Source organism: Xyrauchen texanus, chromosome 39 (assembly GCF_025860055.1).
Source record: "Xyrauchen texanus isolate HMW12.3.18 chromosome 39, RBS_HiC_50CHRs, whole genome shotgun sequence".
NCBI classification, from domain to species: domain Eukaryota; kingdom Metazoa; phylum Chordata; class Actinopteri; order Cypriniformes; family Catostomidae; genus Xyrauchen; species Xyrauchen texanus.
This window is the reverse complement of record NC_068314.1, coordinates 31665931-31687229: the sequence shown is the minus strand read 5'-3', so window position 1 is coordinate 31687229 and position 21299 is coordinate 31665931. Positions and strand designations below refer to the sequence as shown.

Sequence of the window (21299 nt, the reverse complement as noted above, 5' to 3'; positions counted from 1 at the left end):
GTAATTGTGTTAAGTACTCAAGAATTGAGTAGATGATGGTTTGGTTTTAGTACAGGATAAATGTCCACATTGAGACAATAAGTGGCTTAGGCTTTTGCCTGAAATGGTGCATTTCAAAGCACAACTCCACCTTTGCTTGAAATAATGTTTTGTTTTAGCCATATATTTTTCTTGCTTGAGCTTTGAATGTATGATGATTTTAATGACAGCAAGCAATAGAGTTGATCTTCAAAGAGACCGTAGTTTATAGGTGTACACCTTACTTAAGTTCAGCTCAATTGTTGCATTAACAGCATTTGTTGCATTGTCAAGTCAAGTCATATTTATTTATATAGCGCTTATCACAACAGACTTAGTTTCAAAGCAGTTGTATGGGAAATTATGCTGTAACAGAAAATAAAGCCAATAATGTCTTCGTTCCCATTGTGCTGATTGTTGATTTGTTCCTTAATGAAACAATATTTGTATTCAGACCTCCAGTGAGCCAGCCAAAGGCGACTTTGGCAAGAAACAACAAACTCCATAAGATGTTGGTAAATGGAGAAAAATAACCTTGGGAGGGTTAAGGCTCGCTTTGGGGGCCAGTACCCTTCTTGGTAAATAGCATGAATATAATGCCATTATTAGTAATTTATGTTTAGAACTATCATGGTTTAAATTGGTAAACTAAGTAAGTGTTGGGATCAATGTTTAAATTGATTTTGTATGAACTATGTTTTGTGATAATACTGTTGATTAGGGATGGGTGAAATGACGATATATTTAAAGTGTCAATGGATAGAGATTTTGCTATATCTTGGATATCGCGGTATGTAAATATTAATGTGCACAGCATTGGCTTATCTATCAGTTGGCAGGGCTTCATGTGAGACTGAGAGAATTTATGAAACATGGACAGGGTTTTAAAAATATTCGGTGGCCACCCAAGCCAATTAAATAATATTAATCTTGTGTTTGTTTTATAAGTGCTTAATATGCTTCTCATCTGACATGCTGCTTTTCATGTGTGTGTTGCATGTGCTCTCTCTGGAGCATGCAAGTGCTCTCAAATCAAGCAGGATTCCTGAAATTTATAGGAGATCATTGAACGGGATCTACTCAATCATTTTTGAACCAGAAAAAAACCTTGAAACAAATTTCTACGGAATGGGACAACTCTCAAACAAGTTAAGAAAATGAAGAGGAGCTTGTTAATAAAACAGGTTCGACATCTGTGGTTTAGGTTCACAAAACCCAACACAGAGGGCCTATTTCCAGATAGCTATCCGATCATGAGAAGACCAGGTTTAAGTGCCCTCAAACTCATTCTAGACGGATTGCAATCCGATCACTCAAACGACTTCAAGAGGTGGTTTGAGCACATTCCATTCATAACTCGGTCAAGTGTAAATGCATCTGGCTGTTCAAGATACATACTTAAACAAAACTCTGCCCAAACAGCACTACATCAGCATAGGGAAAACACATAATATAACAGCTGCTACCAAGTATTTGCATAGGGCTCACATCACGCAATAATTGATAACAAATGAAGACACGAATGCACATTGTAGAAAAGACAGGATTTTTCCCCTTCATTTAAATGTTAATAAATACATAAATACTTCTTCCCCTAAAAACAGCTGTACATTCTGGCCACTTATTTGAAGTTTTATCAGGTATTGTCCTTTAGTGTTCCATTATTAAAAATCATCATATTTCAGGTGTTAGAGCAATTCACCAATAATGATCAGTAACCTTAAATTCAGTCTGACAGACTCATTCAGCAATGCATCACACACCAGATGAGTGATTTGGCAATAAATATTTCTATTAATATTTTGAAACAGTATTTTGAATTATTTTTATAGAAAGAAAAAATATCCTGCCTGTTTGTCCTTATGACAATGGGACTATTTAATTTTTTCACTTATATTTGTGAGTATGCCCGTCTCCATTTCTTTGCTAATCAAACACATGAAGACATGTCGAACACGAAGATATCATGCTGAACGTTGTGGTTTTGTTCCACATTTTCAGATTTTCTGTGTCCTAAATAAACTTGTGCAGCTATGATTTCCATTGTGGTGACAGAAGACTTGAGTCGCAACAATGTTCTTAATTGACCATTTATGTAATTTGATTTAGCTCACGTCTCATCAGCGATAATCAGAATATCATTCTTATTCACTACAAATGTTTTGTAATCGTTACCGGCCAAATGGCGAGTTGATTCCTCAAACTCTGGTTTGTTTCTTCCTCGATATAACACGTCTACACGTGCAGAATATTTGAATGAATGAACAAAGAGCTATACGGCTTTATAATAGAGTGTACACGCACACTCTGAAAGAGAGCAGAGAGATTTCATAGAGGAGTGTATAGTAAATCCACGTGCGAGTGGAGAGATTTGCGCTCACACAACCGGTACAGATGCGCTCTTGCATGATATGCATGCGTTCATGACATTTAACAGAATTATAACGCCATAGAGCTACTGCTTTTTGAGCTGTATTAAGTGGTCTATTAAGCCAATTATTTTCATTCATCTTCACAATAAATTATTATTTTATTTATTATTTAATCTTGTGATTTGATTTGTGGGGAGGCACCCCTCCCGGTTTGAAAACCGTGGCTCTAAAAGATCTCTGGTTTCTCGAGGAAAGTTAAAAATAATATTGGTCAACAACATATCAGACAAACGTGTCAGAATGGGAAATTTAGCTTTATGGTAAAAATTATTTAAAACCAAATTGGATTTTTTGTACTTTTGACTATTGTCAAGCTTCAAATAAAGAGAAAATTATGTAAGTAATTATATAATGTATAATAAATATTTGAAAGTATTAAATTCACTGATAACATTAACATATGACATTACAATATGGTTATTTAATATATAAGCCAGTTTGTATTGAATTTCCCTTTTTTTTTTTTTTTTTTTTTTTTTTTTTTGCTATATCGTGAATCAGTATTATGATATTAAATTACTCGTATCATGATATAAGATTTTTGTCATATCGCCCACCCGTAGTGTTGTTTACTCAAAGTTTTTTTACTTGCCCTTTGCCTTGGTTATTATATAAAAAATGTACAGTAAAGCAGGCACATAGAGTGAAGCACATATACTTCAAAAGTATATTACCAAGACATAAAAATTTTACGTGTTAACGTGATTTTGTTGTGCTTTTAAAATCACTTTCTAACCTTATCTGTGTTGTTATATCAAGTATTACAACTTCTTCATCATTACGATGTAGCGCTGGTAATCCCTGTAATGCGGTAAACGCTATTACATCTGTACTTTGTCCCTGTCTTTATCACACTAAAATCATGTTACGTCTACAGCACAATAAAATGTCTAAATATCATACTGCGCATATCTAAAGCTGTTTAATGACTACACATTAATAGCCTTAATTCAAGGATTCTCAATCTTCAAGCTGCTTTGCTAGTTAGTGTCCCTTTACATTGAGACTTGTTTTAATCAAGTCATCGTCAGTTTTTCTGGCCAACCCCCATAATATAGTCTCCCTCTGTGTCCCTGTATGTAGAATGAGGTTGTCAGGCTGCATTTGTTGACACTGATGGGATGGTTCTGCTGTAAACTGGGCTCCCTGGGCCGAGCAGGCGGGGTACTGAGGTACATTCTTGATGAAGAAATCTGCTGCGACATGGGGTGTCCTTTTGAATCATGCTGAGTGCTTGATACTTGGGACGAGGTGGTCAGCTTGACCCACTTTCTACCTCCTGCCCTTCTGTCGTGTGGGGAGAAGTGGGCGAGAGGGGGGGTGAGTAGGCGGATGGGTGCGCTGACTTTAAGCAAGTTTGAGTGGGGGGTTTATGAGAGTGCGCTCCAGCTGTGGAACTCAGGTACATCGCATCCACCGAGGCGGTAATGGACAGGCATTCCCACAGAGCTCAGTTTCTGACCCTCTTATGGCAACTCCTCACCCTCTCTGAAGCCTCCTGGTCTCCTCTTCCATCACTTCTCGCCGCTCATCATCTCTGCAGCTTTTGAACTCCAACAAATGAGCCAGAATCTATACCGTCAAGCATAACTTTATAGTCAGTGTTACATGCATATCATTTTACATGACTTTTGGAACATTTCTACTCTCTCGAAGCCTTCTGCTATACTCATGAATGACCTTGAGACTTTTCTGGTCACACCATGTGCATGTAAAGACATGCTCTGCTATCAACATGAAATCAAGTCTTATTTATTTTATTAATGCACATTCCTTATCTTCTTGTGCATGATTTATCAGTGCACGTTATTTCAAGGAAACCTCAAATCATGTTCCAAGTCGAATGCAGGGTCAAAAAAGGAAAGTCACACACAAAACAGAAACAGTTCTTATCTCTTTTCGAGATGACAAAGTGATTTGTGGTCCAGTGTGTGAGTTGGATGTAATTCAGTAACTGCTACAACCGATATCGTGTAAGCAAGTCAGTCGACCTATTCGCAACCATAACGCACAAGTTTGACACATTTTTGTCTGTCGTTTTTAACACGGTTATGCAAAATGTTAGGGAGAGGCTGCACTGCAAATAATCCTATTGTAATCATTATATTATTTTTATCCATCACTTAAAGTATTTTATCATGTAAAATAAAAAAGCAAATCCTAGTTCTATTTCATGCCTCCTAAATAGTTTTCTTTCATTTTAGTTTTTTTATCATGAAAATGATGGACCGCATTTTGGAATTACCTGTCACTGTTTTAAAAAAATTCTGTAAGTAATGAAAATGTAACAGTTAACACATATTCTGGTTCCAGTCACTTTACATTCTGTGAGCAAATGAGGAAGTGCTTGTTAATAAAAAAGTGTGTTCAATGGTGTGAAACTGACCCTCTGCTAAGTGTCAAGCTTTCCTAGCCGAATCTTTTCTGCTGCAAACACAGAGAGAGAAGAAACTGCACCAAGTAAATTATTAAATAACATCTTTGTCAACTGTGCATTTATATTTAGTGTAAAGTCGCCAAAAATGTTTCCAGTAATTATGTTTGGGAAAACAAAATCAAAAACAATTATAATGGAGGTGTTTGCTTTAGAATCAAAGCAAATTCTTATGTTCAACTTAAGCCTCTTTTTGCATTGAAAAACAATAGTGAGTAGATAAAATATTATTTTTAATAATTAGTTATTTGATTTATTATTTATCAGTTATTTATACATAAAAATGTTCCATAAAAATGTGTATATCAAGACTATATGATGTTATCAATCAAGCATTTCAAATTTTCCTGATATATCACCCATTCCAAGGCTTGACTATGCAAGATCTATCAGATCAACCATGACTAGTCTTATAAACACTTACACGATCACAACTCTTTTGTTTCCCCTCACACACATTCTAACTCAAACTCTGTGTGTCTGAATGGCAGCTGGCCCTGCGGCTCACTTGCTTAGTTCCCCTGATAGAGAGTTGGAAACAGACTGGACTGGTGCAGTAGTGCTTATTAGCAGTGTCTGTCTACAGGATCCCTGCTGAGCCAGCCCTGAACCCTCCGGCCCCCAGCAGAGAAAGAGACAGAGACAGACAGAGAGGGAGAAGGACAAAAGGGAGAGAGGGACATCCAAAGAAAGGGAGTTTCTGCCTGCTCTATTGTCCACTTACCTAGTCATTATCTAACCTGATAGAGTGGTCTCAGCATTACATTTACAAGAAACTCTTTCATTTCACTAGTGATGTTGGAATCCTTCACCCTGGTTTGTTGTTTTGATTGTGCACAGTAGGGAGGGGCATGACAACTCTAGTCCTCGAAAAAAGACAGCAACCTGTGGTCGATGATGAAAACATGATAATTGCATGTATGGCTGAAACAATTCGTTGAAGTTATCGTAAACGTACAGCCTTTTAAGTCGGGCACAAGCTGAATAATTGGTTAAGAGCTAATAATTCATCGTTGCAATAATTGCCAAATAGTCGAATAATAATTCTTATAATCGTTAGATTAGACGATTTATCAAAATAATCGTTAGTTGCAGCCATAATTGCATGACTTTTTGTCTGTCAATTTGGGCAATGCTTTTCGGTCTGATTGGTTGGAGTTTGAGAGAGCAACTGGTTTCTGGTGACTGAGTCCACAGCAGGAACAATACTTCACACAGTTTGTAGAGGATTAAGAGAAGTACTGCACAGCAGTGACACTTAAGAAAATGAATCATTAATCATTATTTTTTTTTAATACTAATATTACTACAATGAATGTCAATTTTTTCTATACAGTTTTAATGTATTTATGTTGCTATTTCTTCAACGTCAGGCATCTAGCTTTTATTTTGATTCATGCTTTTATTTTGATATGAGCTTCCATTTTGTTGTATGGTTTGACGGAAGCTTAATTTATTCTGATGAATAAACAGTTTGCTACATTGCCCAGTTTGATTGCTAAAGTGCAAATGCTCTGATTTAATTAAGTACTGTATATAGTCCATGTACTACGTGCTTCACTTTGGATTAGTGCTTTGTCATCTTATACAAAGCGAATTCTCAATGTCTGAAGTGTCCAGTGAATGAGAAGTCTGCTTCACTCATTTATATAAAGCATGCAGCTCATACAGACTAAGACTGCAGCCTTCCGTGATTCGAGCTGCACATGTATGTCGCTTGTTTACATAGAAAAATAACTGCCCAGCCTGCCCAAGAGCGTTCCAAAGATGGCCGCCGAGTGGACTGACTTCCCTTGAAAGTGACATTGGTTATATCCAATATTGCAACTTTGTCACCATGACGTTGACACTGAACACTTTTAATCTGTGTGTTCTTCAGCATTTATGAACTGGCCCCATTTACTTCCATTGTAAATGCCATACTGTAACCACAATTTTTGCTTTTTTATAGTAGTCAAAATGACCAATATGCAGGTCTCAAGTGCAGAGCTGGCTCAAGTAGTTTCCATTTGAGTTTGTATTGTCTCAAGCAGAAACAAGTCAAGTCAAGTGGCTTTTATTGTCATTCAACCATATACAGTTTGTACAGTACACAGCAAAATGAGACAACATTCCTCCAGGACCATGGTGCTACATAAAACAACATAGGACAAACACAGAACTGTATGAGACTGCACAGACTAAATAACATTCCTACATAACATGCACGTGCAAACGGGTGCAAAAAGTACGGGACAGTACAATAATTACTAGCTAATTAATACTTGTACTAGTTAATAATTACTAATTATGACCGTGATTCTGTCTCCCTAACTGACCTCTGATATTGCAGTGTAGAGTTGCTGTAGCTGCTAAAGTTTTTATGCTCAAAGATTAGTGTATTTGGACAGATGTTTGGAGGCTATTGGGTTTAGCAGTGGGTTATACACTGTTCCGTCCTCCCCATGTGTGTTTGTATGCATGCATCTAAAGAACTGTCAACTCTTCTCCGTAAAGCTGTGTAAAAGTGTAAACTTGCATGCTGTTGACAGGTTTTTCCTAGAATAAGATTTGAGCTGTCCTACAGACTTCACCTTTATTGCCACTAATGGCTCCAGTCCTGCTGACACAGCTGGAGACTTCCATACCTTGACCTGCCCTTCCCTTTGGTCTGCTGTTAAACACCCAACACACACCTGCAATCAACCCTGATCAGCCCACAGGAAATGGCCCACTATTGACCTCATTAGATGTAATCCAGTAGCTCTTTCACACACAAATATATCACTTATTAACCTTAAATGTGTTTCCTTTTTGCTCTACATGTTCATTGAAACATCTCTCTCATGACTGCATTGTCTCCTTGTTTATTTGACGCAATATCCTCTCTCACTGCCAACTCTGTCTCATTCCACACCACACCGGCTCATGTGAGGATCTTAGAGCTTTTATATCACAGCCATCTGTCAATACAATTTGGTCAAATGATTTTAAAACCTGTGCGTTTATAGCGTCTTAAGCCAAGAGGCTGGCTGAGCTCCAGCTGGAACACAAAATTTTGTAAGTAAAAAAAAATTGTAATTGCATAATTTATTTCCCCATGAGAATCAGGATGATTAAAGGGGTCATATAATGCCATTTTTGTACAAGTTAATATGAATCTTTAGGATCTAAATGAAAACTTTGTAATATACTTTTATTAAAAATTCTCATTAGTATTTTAAGAAAACACTAATTTTACCTGCTCAAAATCAGCTCTGCTTTCAGCACGCCGTTTCAGTGCATATGACTTTAAATGATAATGAGCTTTGGTCACCCCGCCCCTCCGTACACAGTTTTTAATAACACAATAACCATAACGCGTTGTTCATTATAAACGTGGGATTATGAATTATATTGAGAACGTCGTAACGTTATGGAAAACATGCCGTAATGTACCCTGAGTGTAAACATTAGCCACATTCATTGTGAAGCGTGCAAGCGATTTGCAAAGATTAATATAAAGGTTAATAAAACGTTACACTTACTTCTTCTGGAGGTGCAGAGGGAATATAAATAGTTGGTACCGAATCTTTTTTCAGCAGCAGCTTCTTAGCAAAACCAGCTTTATACTGACCCTCGTTTATAAAGCAGTCTGGTGAAAAATGATTCACGCAAACATGAACGCATTGACGTTGCTCGTGGGGAATATTCCCATCGTAAACAAAACTCAGCCACTGCGTCTTCAGCGGTTCAGATTTAGGAACATGAAAATGACTGCTGTGTTCGTTATTACACCGAAGAACAGAACACCACAATCGCTTAGGCACCATTCTGCTCCAGTATATCAACAATGATGACGGACTATGATTGACAGCTCGCTCACGAGCGAGGGCGGGTCTGTGTTGAAACACTGCTGTCAATCAACAATCCTGGGAGGGGCGTCCGACCGTGTGACGTCACACGGTCGAACGGCTCGATTTGAGGCAGGGGAAAATATATAAGGAGATTAAAACAAAAACACTGGATGGATTTTTATCATACTAGGATGGTTGTGTACAGGCACAGCCAACACACATTTCAGTACAATCAACTTGAAAAAGTGCATGTACCATTATATGACCCCTTTAATAAATTACCATGCTGTACTTGCATGCATTTTGAGGTGTCAGTTTTCTAGAGCCTTTATTGCAATTCTCAGTATTGTTAAGTTACTGGACCATTATAGAGGAAAGAAACAGCAAAATAATTTATTAAACTTTAAAGCCATGAATATAAATCTGATTATAAACTGTAACATGAGTGCGGCATCAGTCTGCATGCACTTTGATAGAAACAGTCTGTGCACGCTCTGTCACTAAAACATTTATCTTTACCCAAATGCTTTAGGTAACACTTTTTGATGGCCCAAGTAGCTATTTAACTGACTATAAGTGACTTATCTGCTGGTTTGCTATAGCAAGTAAACAGTGTTTCAACAAACATTCAGTAGACAATCACTATCCTGTATAACAGTAGCAAAATAACAGCTTATTGACTGACTTGCTATAGCTAGAAAACAGTGTTTTCGACAAATATTCAGTAGCCTGTAGATGGATCTCTATTAATGACCTACTTTCATTATTGTTGAGAACATCAGTTCATTAAAAGGTCATTAATAAAGATCTTTATACAGGCTACTGAAAGTCTACTTAATGTTTGTTGAAACACTGTTTACTAGCTATAACAAGCCAGTTGATAAGTCACTTAAAGTCAGTTAAATATCTACTTGGGACCATCAAAATAAAGTGTTACCATGCTTTATTATTAGTTATTTGTGTTAGTTTAAAATAACTCTGGTAATCACAGGTAATTGTAGATAAAGTGGGTAATCGTAGATTGGATATTGGTCTTGTTCTGAGTGTACTGTATTTTGTGTGTGTGTGTCATGACAATCTTTGAGAGTGACAACAGATCTATGGGAATAAATATTGAAATTTCACAAAATGTACATTTTAAATTAAAATAATAAATTATTTTTTTTTTTGTTTTTTTTTTTTGTTGCAGTGGTGTGCACTCTGCTGCAGTATATAGCCTATTTTTAAAGAGTGGATCTTAAAAAAATAAAAATACTGTATAGGCTTGTATACGATCATAATTTTAATATCACAGTTTTTTTTTTTTTTTTGGACTAAGAACCACACATTTCCAATAATTAAGCTATATATCTAAATATATTTTATTTTATTCGTGTTAATTACATGTGTCCATAATGGATTAAATAGCAAATGTAGCCTAACCTACTCGCCTCAATGTAAAAAGTAATTCATATGTTTTTTATTTTTTATATCATTACAAAGTGCAGCCCTCAAGGCTAAAGGCTTTGGGCTGATCAAGAATCATTTGAGAGAATCCTGTGGGAATTTGCAGTCGGACGTTTCAGAGAATCACCTAAGTTATGAAAAAGCTCTCCATAGTTAAAAATAGTTGAGTCAGGGATTTTTATTATTAAGTTTAGGAATCTCAATATTTTGTGACTGTCCTAATCTTCTACTTTTGTGGCTGTCGTCTTCAGCAAGATGAATCTCTTTAATATATTTCTCTGGGCTTGTTGCTTTGCATAGAACTGAAAAGATGTTGCAGGCACTGTGCTATAATACCTCAGTGTTTTTTTTCATATTCTGTTATTTGCAGGGATTCTACACACTCACGATTGCTACAGCGCTGTCTATTGTAGTGTAACATAATGCAAGTTGTGCTTCCTGGATTCTCATTAACCTATAAACAACCTAAACGGATCTCTGTCTCCCTCTCTTCCTACAGAACTCAATACGGCACAATCTCTCGTTGAACAAGTGTTTTCTCAAAGTGCCTCGCTCCAAAGATGACCCAGGAAAGGTAAGCTTTCTCTTCTCTGTTTTTTTTCTCCCTATGTGTAGTGCTGTTTTATTCAGAAATGCACGTTTTGTACATTTGATAAATACAAAATGATGCCACCAGACCGAGTTGGCAGATTCAGTCGTTAAAAAATGCATACGGATCCTTATGAAAATAGATGAGAGTGAGCACTTGCAAATGTTTTAAAAGTGCTCTCCGTAGCTCTCTCGGGTGGCACTTCAGCCCAGTACTTACTGCACAAGAGGGAAGACCGCCACCTGCTCCCCCTCAGTCAGCATGCAGCTCGATGCATCCACCAGCAGCATATCACAATGGACCGGCGAGCCCTTAATGCTCTGGTCCACCGTATCAAAAACATCCCTGACCAAGACTGTTTGGTCAGTAAGCATGTGAAGGCCAAAGTGCAAAGCGACATATTCCAAAATAAGTGTCTATATCTGTCAAATTTGTTTGTATGTTTGGATTATCCCAGGTTAACTTTCTTTTCCATAAAGTTCCACTACCACAAAATACTTCCTTGCATCACTTTATCCTCAGCCATCTTGTGCAAGCGTGTTCAAGCACACTCACACAGTGTGACATAAAGAGAAGAGTCGAGGCATGCAGAGGATGGGGACTGAATGCTAATTTCATGTTTTGCTGTAATCCTCTGATATTGACACTCCTGGGATCTGCTCCACTAAATACAAAATAATCTATCACTGTATGGATTCTATTCCGAATGCATGGCCAACATGCTTGCATCCCTAATGTTCAATTTGGAATGTGCCTCCTTCCACACAACCTTCCCCCTAGACTAAGAACTTCAAAGCTGTGCGGGGCTCTCTTGATATGTTCCATCAATATTGTAATATGGCAGGAATATGGATCTCGCTGTTTGTGCGAGATAGTAACTGAGGCATGTTTCTCACTGAGATGGCAGAACAGATTACTTTTATGCTACAGCAGGAAAGCAAGGCAAGCTGAATTTTGGACTGATACCATCACGTTCAGTCTTGAGTAGACTCGTCTGGAAACATGGAAGTTCTGGTCAGAGAGCTCTTGCCTACATCAAGACTGGGGCAGTTTGTCTTACTGATTATCCAAATTAGAGACAAGATTTTAAGTAAGGTATACATACGTAAATGGGTCTTAAACTTTGGACACGTTTAGCACTGTGGACTTCTACAAAGTAAAGACTTTTCACTAATTTAACTTTTTCCTAATGTCATGAAAATTCCCACTACAGTGTCATTTCAGCACATCTCAAACTCTGTATTATGTTTAATAGAATTCTGTGGTGGAAATTGTTTTTTAAATAAAATGACATACACACTTGTCTAGCTAAGGCTAATTTCAAAGCTAACATTTTATGTATCTTGAATAAAAAGCGGTGTAACAATTCACTCATCTCACGATTCGGATCATATATTTTTTTTAAATCAAACAAACGATAAAAATGTCCCATGTTCACAATGCACATCATCTTAACCCTACTAAAGAATATTTTCACACTTTTTGTGTAATTTGACAAAATTACAGTTTGATTTGAAATGACACCCAATACAAATATTCTGCTAACAAGTGATTTACCTTTTGTTTTTCTTCAATTATCACTTGTCACATTGTTTATCGCAAGCATGATCTTCACAGACTTTTTGTTTTTTTAATTTATTTATTTATATATATATATATATATATATATACCGATCAGCCACAACATTAAAATCACCTGCCTAATATTGTGTAGGTCCCCCTCATGCCGCCAAAACAGTGCCAACCCGCATCTAAGAATAGTACTCTGAGATGCTATTCTTACCACAATTGTACAGAACTGTTATCTGAGTTACCGTACACTTTGGGATGGCGCTCTTTTGGTGGCACGAGGGGGACCTACACAATATTAGGCAGGTGGTTTTAATGTTGTGTGTATATATATATATATATTTAGGGTGGGGGGGATTAGATTGATGTGGTGGAAATAACGACACAACTGTGGGACAGTCATATATTTATAAAATAAAAATAACAAATAATTTTCACAATACATGTTGAGATGGTTTATTTTACTGTTATCATTATACATTATCATGTTTCTAAACATGTAATAATTTGACACAAGTTCTAGTCCCAGCTTGAGGGCCTTTCCTGGTCCCGCTCTTCTCCCCTGTAATTTTCTGTGTACCTCAACTAATTCCTATATAAGAAAGGCACAATATGCAGAAATGTAAAAACAAAAAAAACGTGATTTGAAAATCAGGGTTATTCCACCAAATAGTAATATAATAAGTTAAAACATTAGTATTGTGTTGTTTAAAAAAGAATATGAACTTGTTTTCTTTGCATTATTCGTGGTCTGAAAACACTGCATCTTTTTGCTATTTTGACCAGTTGTCATTTTCTGCAAATAAATGCTCTAAATGACAACATTTTTATTTGGAATTTAGGAGAAATATTGTCAGTACATCATAGAATAAAACAAAAATATTCATTTTACTCAAACACATACCTATAAATAGCAAATCCAGAGAAACGTATAATTTTGCAGTGGTCTCTTAATGTTTTTCCAGAGCTGTACTTAGGGCTGGGATTTGACCAAACCCCTAACCCGAAGTATTAAACTTCAGTGCATAACTTGCCTTGTAATGCTTGTGCTGTGAACATGAATGATACATCAAAGAAGCTCTGTGGCTCGTTGAGGAGAGGTGTGCTTTTTCATTTCTAAGCAATCATAGTTTTGATTTTCAAGGGGTGGGCTTTAAAATTAATAAATTAATAAATGATAAAAGTTGCATTAAAGGAGGGACCCGAGCTATATCTAAGGACCAGAATATCATTGACTTACTAATCAGCAACCACCCAGAACACCCTAGCAATACCCTAGCATTGTGGGGGTGGGTTTTGCAGACAGTCATCGCTCACGTTTTTGTTTAACACTTTTGAAATTGGGACTTAATTTGGATGTTCATTGCAAAGGGAGAATATTAAGTTCCTATATTTTATCACATTAAAGGCTGTTAAACTTTGTGTTCAACAGAGTTCATTATCTAAATATGATGTGTACCAACCTCGACACAATTTTATTGTATTGTCATATATTTCTGATTCATGTAAACTCTATTTTCATAGATTTTTTTTTTATGTTGCTCTCAAGGGATTGTGTTTCAGCCGACATATAATCCCATCCCAAGGGCTTTTACTTTTTCAAGATTTTTCAGCTAATTAAAAGAAGTGCTACCCAGCCTCCCCTTCCACAGTGGAGAGTGTCTCATAGTAGTTTTAATTTAAATTACATCTGCTAGGTGTAACAGACTGCTAGCATTCCCATTCACCTTTAGCTGTCCTTCACTGTCACTGCATCAGTTACAGCAACATAATTATTTCAATTTGAATAAAGAACACTTCTAATACAATGAGATTTCCTTGAATGTTAGGAACGCTGCCAGTTTCTGCAGGTCTGATGCTGAAATGCAATACATAAATGCCGATGCATTGTGATTATTTTGTTTCAGTGTGTCTTACATTATTTGTTGGAGAGTTGTTTGTTTATTGTGTGCAAGCACTGTCTACCTGTAACATTTTTGGTAGGCTTGTCATGTTTTTTTTTTTTTTTTTTAAATAACTGTCTCATCACAATTATCTGATCTAACCGCGGTTATTTGAGGCAACCGCAATTATTGGGCATTCAAATTCCAATCACATTTTAATGTCCAAATAATGGAATTTTAAGTGAATGTACTGTATAAATGCCATGAATGGCATGTTTGTGTGTCATTCAGTTGAACTCTGAGTCTGAGCTTCACTGAGTCTCACCACAGAGGTCAACCAGCTCCTGTCCTTAATGCGTGCGCTGTCAGCAGAGGCTCGCACCAAACTCCATCGAAAATATAAACTAACAAGTCTAAACTTTAATAGTGAACACACAGCGCGCTGGATTCACTTTAAACGATCATGCAATGGCAAATGTTCCTTGTCATACATGCTTTTAATGACATGCAGTGACAAAGAGGAGGGGAAGCATACTTCCTCTGTTTCTGTGGAGTGATGAAATGATGAAACAAATTCTCAAAGGTTTTTCTTCATGACAAATAAGGGCTCGTGAGTTTAACCAGAGCATTAAAATAACATGTGAAAGTGAAAAAATTAGGAAATAAATTTTTTATTGCATAAAGTAATAACAATACAATATAAATAAAATAAAATATATATATATACAAAATTAATGAATTTCTTTTTTTTATTAAAAAAAAAATTACAAAATATATCGGGTCAAAAAACAAATGTAAATGTGAAATTGACCGAAATTAAAGTTGACCAAAAAGAGAGACCTATTTTAAGTGTTAAGAAATATTTACAGTGCATCTGGAAATTATTCACAGCACTTCACTTTTTCAAAATTTTATGTTACAGCCTTATTCCAAAATTGATTAAATTCATTATTTTCCTTAAAATTCTACAAACAATACCCCATAATGACATCGTGAAAGAAGTTTGTTTAAAATCTTTGTAAATTTATTAAAAATAAAAAATGAAAAAAATCACATGTACATAAGTATTCACAGCCTTTGCCATGACACTCAAAATTGAGCTCAGGTGCATCCAGTTTCCACTGACCAACCTTGATGTTTCAACAACTTGATTGGGGTCCACCTGTGGTAAATTCAGTTGATTGGACATGATTTGGAAAGGCACACACATCTAATATAAGGTCCACAGTTAACAGTGCATGTCAGCACATACCAAGCCATGAAGTCCAAGGAATTGTCTGTAGACCTCCGAGACAGGATTGTATCGAGGAACAGATCTGGGGAAGGGTACAGAAAAATTTCTGCAGCATTGAAGGTCCCAATGAGCACAGTGGCCTCCATCATCTGTAAATGGAAGAAGTTTGGAACCACCAGGACTCTTCCTAGAGCTATCAGGGGAGAAGGGCCTTAATCAGGGAGGTGACCAAGAACCTGATGGTCACACTGACAGAGCTCCTGCATTTCTCTGTGGAGAGAGGAGAAACTTCAAGAAGAACAACCATCTCTGCAGCGCTCCACGACAGCCCTCCTGGAGTTTGCCAAAAGACACCTGAAGGACTCTCAGACAATGAGAAACAAAATTCTCTGGTCTGATAAAACAAAGATTGAACTCTTTAGCCTGAATGGCAAGCGTCATGTCTGGAGGAAACCAGGCACTGCTCATCACCTGGCCAATACCATCCCTACAGTGAAGCATGGTGGTGGCAGCATTATGCTGTGGGGATGTTTTTCAGCAGCTGGAACTGGGAGACTAGTCAGGATCGAGGGAAAGATGAATGCAGCAATGTACAGAGACATCCTTGATGAAAACCTGCTTCAGAGTGCTCTGGACCTCAGACTGGGGTGAAGGTTCATCTTCCAACAGGACAATGACCCTAAGCACACAGCCAAGATAACAAAGGGTTGGATACGGGACAACTCTGTGAATGTCCTTGATCCCAGCCAGAGCCCAGACTTGAAGCCGATTGAACATCTCTGGAGAGATCTGAAAATTGCTGTGCACCAACGCTCCCCATCCAACCTGATGGAGCTTGAGAGGTCCTGCAAAGAAGAATGGGAGAAACTGCCCAAAAATAGGTGTGCCTATAAGTGTGCTGCATACTCAACAAAGTATTGAGCAAAGGCTGTGAATACTTATGCACATGAGATTTCAAACAAACTTCTTTCACGTTGTCATTATGGGGTATTGTTTGTAGAATTTTGAGGAAAATTATGAATTTAATCCATTTTGGAATAAGGCATTAAAAATGTGGAAAAAATGTGAAGTGCTGTGAATACTTTCCGGATGCACTGTAGATATTTAAAATACTTTTTTTTTCTTGTTATTCATACGTTTTTAAAGCCTTAAAAGGAAATAATAATTTATCGCTATTTAATTATTTGATTGACATTTTAAGTTAAATGTAAAAATGACAAGAGCACACATGCAGGAAAAAAGCACACCTTAAAAAAATATGTATATTATGTATGTTATATGACAATTAATCATGAAAGTCCTTTTCAAGACAGTTAATCGTCACAGCCCTAAAACAGACAATTAATCATCATAATCTCAATTATTTGTATTATAATTAATCGTCAGCCAAATTTCATAATTGTGACAGCCCTATTTGTTGACAACTTTTTCTACTAATGTTACATTAAAAAAAAGAAATTCCAAACTAAAGGTGCTTTCACATGACTCACTTCAGGCCCATAGCACAACTCTCCAATACAAAGTTCTTGCTCCCACTTTGCTAACTATATGAAAAGCATTGTGTCTTGGAAGGGCAAATTTGCAATTTATTAATTTACATACAGTAAGTATTTGTATTATATGGCAGTTATTCTCTGATTATCATGATGTGCCTGTTGTCTTTGATCCTTTTTCTCACATCACCAACATAATGATACGCCATGTGATTTGTCAGGTAATCCATGTCAGTTCATCTGTGGCAGCACTTCGAAAGGTCATTGGCAAGCAGGGTCATAGTTGAAATTGATTGAATTTTGAGCATGACTTTACAATACTTTGCTCTATTGAGCATCGGTGTGAAACAAGTGAAAGGCCCTTAATTCAATCATGTCCAATCTTTAAAAGTTTTGGAGATTAAATAATGCCAATAACATCTGACTTTGGTTGACTGCTCAAATGATTATTATTCATAAATGTTTTAAAATTTTAATGTCTAATTGTTTAGTTTACCATCTGATTAATGTTAATTATGCCACATTCTTTCATCAAACCAGTTTACATTTACATTTATGCATTTGGCAGACGCTTCTATCCAAAGCGATTTACAGTGCACCCCCGGAGTAACCTGGAGTAAAGTGCGTTGCTCAAGGATACAATGGTGGTGGCTGTGGGGATCGAACAGCAACATTCTGATTACCAGTTATGTGCTTTAGCCCACTACGCCACCATCACTCAGTTTTTGAGCACTTCTCTCAAGGCCAATAAAATGGCATTTTAAAGCCAGGCGTGATAATGCTGCAAGCTTTGTGATTGGTTGGATTATTTTGGAGTTGTCATTGCACCTACATAACAAATTGCTGCAACAGCCAAGTGTTAAAATAGGAAAAATGAGTTGTTTTTTTCTCTCTCTTTTTTTCAAGGTAGGGTAGCTGAGGAAGACGTAGGCTATTGTGGGTGTGAGAATCAATTAATGCTCATTGCCATTACATGGCTTTTAACCTGTATTGGTGTATAAATGCAGAGATTTATATAATTTTATCAATGTTTTTGGGTGCCAAAATTTTGAGGAACCTGAGACGTGCTATCTAGACAAATTCTTTGGTTATTTCAATTATTCTGCTTGCCGAGGTGCGTGCACAAGATGTACACAGGTAATTTTAAAGGTCTTGATCACACCTTGATCATTTTATCCCAAGTAATGTAAAATATTTTAAAATAAAATCCAAGTCTTGGGGTTAAATTATTTTTCTTTTTTGGCTAACTTTGGAGCCAGAGTTGCCTTTAGCTTCTGGGAAGAGCAACACTATTGAAAATAATTTAAACAGGAAGAATGCGAAGATAAATTATTCAGTCAGGGTCTTGGGTGCTTGGATACTGGCAGCCCCAAACCAAGGTGTGCTATTTTCTGCCTGATTATCAGAGCTCAGACCTGACCAGAAATCCAACACCTCTGTGTCCAGCCCTGAACAGTAGCAATCGATAAATCTGCAGATGAGAAAGAGGGGCTTCAGGAGGGGCTTAACATTTTACCTGCCTCTGCCAAGACTCAGGAGAAATACAAAGCGAGAGAGCAAGTTGAAGAAATGGTGTGAGCGAAAGACCCAACTTTCCACCTCGGTATACAGCTTCATGAATGTCCTCCTGACGTGGTGGGCTTACAAATGAGCTCACTAAAACTTTAATGAATTAAAAGTAGGGCTGCACAATTAATCGAAATTAAATCGAAATCGCTTTATGACCTTTTCTGATTATGAAATGGGAAAGGCTGCGATTTAAATAAATAGTCTGCTCTCTTTAACGTTTATTTGCGCTGCTCAGTCCAGTTTATATTAAATTAGCACATTGTTACAGTGTTGTCAGAGCTGCTCTGTGCTCCACAACTCCCTCTCATGCTTAGAGTAACAGAAGTGCTCTTGAGTTTGGTTCCGTTTGCTTACGTGCGCTAAACGCTTTATTTAAACTAAACTGGCACGTCCTGCCTGAAGCGTTTTTTTATTATTATCTGTGGTAGCAGCATCTCAGTCTCCGCAAGTACATGTATCATAATAATATCGCAGAATACAAGATGGGGTATAATTCAAACATATTTATTAAATGATTGCTGAGCAAACAGCATTAACAGTAACACCTGTAGTGTCCAGAATCATGCGCTCTGTCATTCTTCTGTCATTTGTTTACCTCACGAGAGATTGTGTCGCCCTTATTACACTCCCCGCGGAAACAATTGAAAGCAGAACTATTATAACAAACATCCAACTAAATGAAAAGGAAGGAACATACATATAATAAATCTATATCAAATATTTTGTTAATATAATACAATGCATGGCTAAATTAAGTATAATGAATAAAAAATTATTCAATTAAATTATGACAAACTAACCAAAATTTTCACTTAAAATTTAATTACACCAATGGGTTATCAGCTCAACTTCAGTTTGACATTAAGCCTCATTCTTTAGGACTATCTTATATACAGTAAAGAATAGTTTGCATAAGCCTACTAGTTTTTAAGGCCTATAATAGAGAGTTACATTTATATTTTAAAATTATATTTTGTTTATACTGAATTATTCAATCAACCAACATTATTTTTGACAGCAAAAGGCAACAACTATGGTTGGGGACAGGGATCCAGATGGAAACAGGGAAATTTAGTTAACAGTGACATTGAGCAGAAAGCTTACATGTAACCAGTTTTGACAGCTGCTGATAATTACTTAAATGATCAGCATCGATTGATGAGATGAAAATTGGAGATCTGTGTCAGATTTAAAAATCCTGATCGGAGAATCCCTAATATTCAAGTTGACTGTGTTTCAAAAACTAATGTTGATGATTAGTGGGCTGTGTGATTTCCTGTCACAAAATGGACAAAAACAGGTACACGGTGGATGGTTACATTTGGATAGGAAGAAGACTTTTTTTCACTGTTTATATATTTATTTGTTTGTGGTTGAACTGTAAAAGGTCTCAGTTTGGTTCTTTTTAAGAGGGCTCAAATGTGAAAACCCCAGCAACCTTTTTGCAGTTGAACATATGGGAAACATTGCCATCATAATCGCAGTTTAAATCGCAATCGCAATATTTTTGAAATAATTGCAATATGACATTTTGTCCAAATCGTGCAGCCCTAATTAAAAGTTATATGTGTTTGATGCCAAGCGCATGGATAACTGCCCAGTATCTGATTACAAACGTTTCTCTCTTTAAGAGAATTTTGACCGAACTGACTGAAATCTGATTAACTTGTGCAGTAAAAAATGTACTGTTAATGTTTAATGAAAGTTTTATGGAAAGGCTTTTAGTTTGGCACCAGTTAGTTAGTTGCTACAGTATTATGACTTTCTTTGGGAATAATATTCTGTTTCTAATCATCCTGTTTCTAGGGTTCGTACTGGGCAATCGACACAAATCCAAAGGAGGACACGCTGCCCACACGGCCCAAAAAGAGGCCACGGTCTGGAGAGCGGGTGAGTGAAATTTTGTTTGCTTATTGGTGTGTGTGTGCTCCGAGACCCCCTGGTGGTCAGTTTTCAGACATACACACTTTCTCTGGCCAAACTCTGCTCATTACTCGGAGTCCGGGAGTGATCAAAGAGCTGAACACAGTATGTGTCTCAGTCTCATAGTTCAAGCTCAACGTCACTGATATGCTCCATCACTACTCTTAATATTGTGGTTGCTTGAAAACACATATTGCCATTCAATCATCACTGTGATTAGAGCAGTGTTTGTAAGGTCTGTAGCACAACGACAAAATAAATTGTGTTTTACCAGCATTTGCTGTCTCAGTTGAATGTGAATGAAATAAGATGGTGAAATACACAACACCGCATAGACAGCACACCATTCTGTTGCATTGTCTTCAGTGGCTGTCCACAACAAACATTCAGAGTGACCATTGTAGTCCAATTCACAAATTAATAACTTGTGAGACGGTTCTTTTAATGAGTCGCTCAAAATGTTGGACCAGCTCGTTAGTTACCTGGTTTGAAAAAGTCTCGAATCATTAATCTCCTTAATTAACAACTCACTGGCCAACAGCACAGACATTAGATATACAGAAAGAGTTTTAAAAGTAATACATTCAGAGAAAAGCTACGCGTTTTTGTTTGCGTATTTTTGTACAATGGTACCAACCAGCCACACAAAAGAATTGCTATTCTATAGAAGACTATATAAGATACGTCATTGAAGCCAAGTGTTTGATTGTTTTTTCCCCCCATAATGATAATGCCCAAGTCTCCAGTTTTATCCTGCATTAGCTTGAAGACAGTCTGCCTTAGCATGATGCTGGCTGTGTTTGTTCTTGCATTTTTACGAAGCCAGAAATATGTTAAAACATAAGCTTGTTTTGTTAACAGAAAAGGAATTAGATGGGATATTTCCTGACTTGA

The 21299-nt window shown here is 36.9% G+C and overlaps 1 protein-coding gene across 1 annotated transcript in view; it reads left to right on the top strand.

Moving 5' to 3' along the window:
* LOC127632812 (forkhead box protein J3-like) overlaps positions 1-21299 on the top strand; it is a 138805-nt gene that overhangs the window by 77379 nt on the left and 40127 nt on the right. Inside the window, exons 3-4 of the mRNA XM_052111597.1 lie at positions 10645-10719; positions 20289-20372. Coding sequence (XP_051967557.1) covers positions 10645-10719; positions 20289-20372 — 159 coding nt within the window. The remainder of the gene's footprint in view (positions 1-10644; positions 10720-20288; positions 20373-21299) is intronic.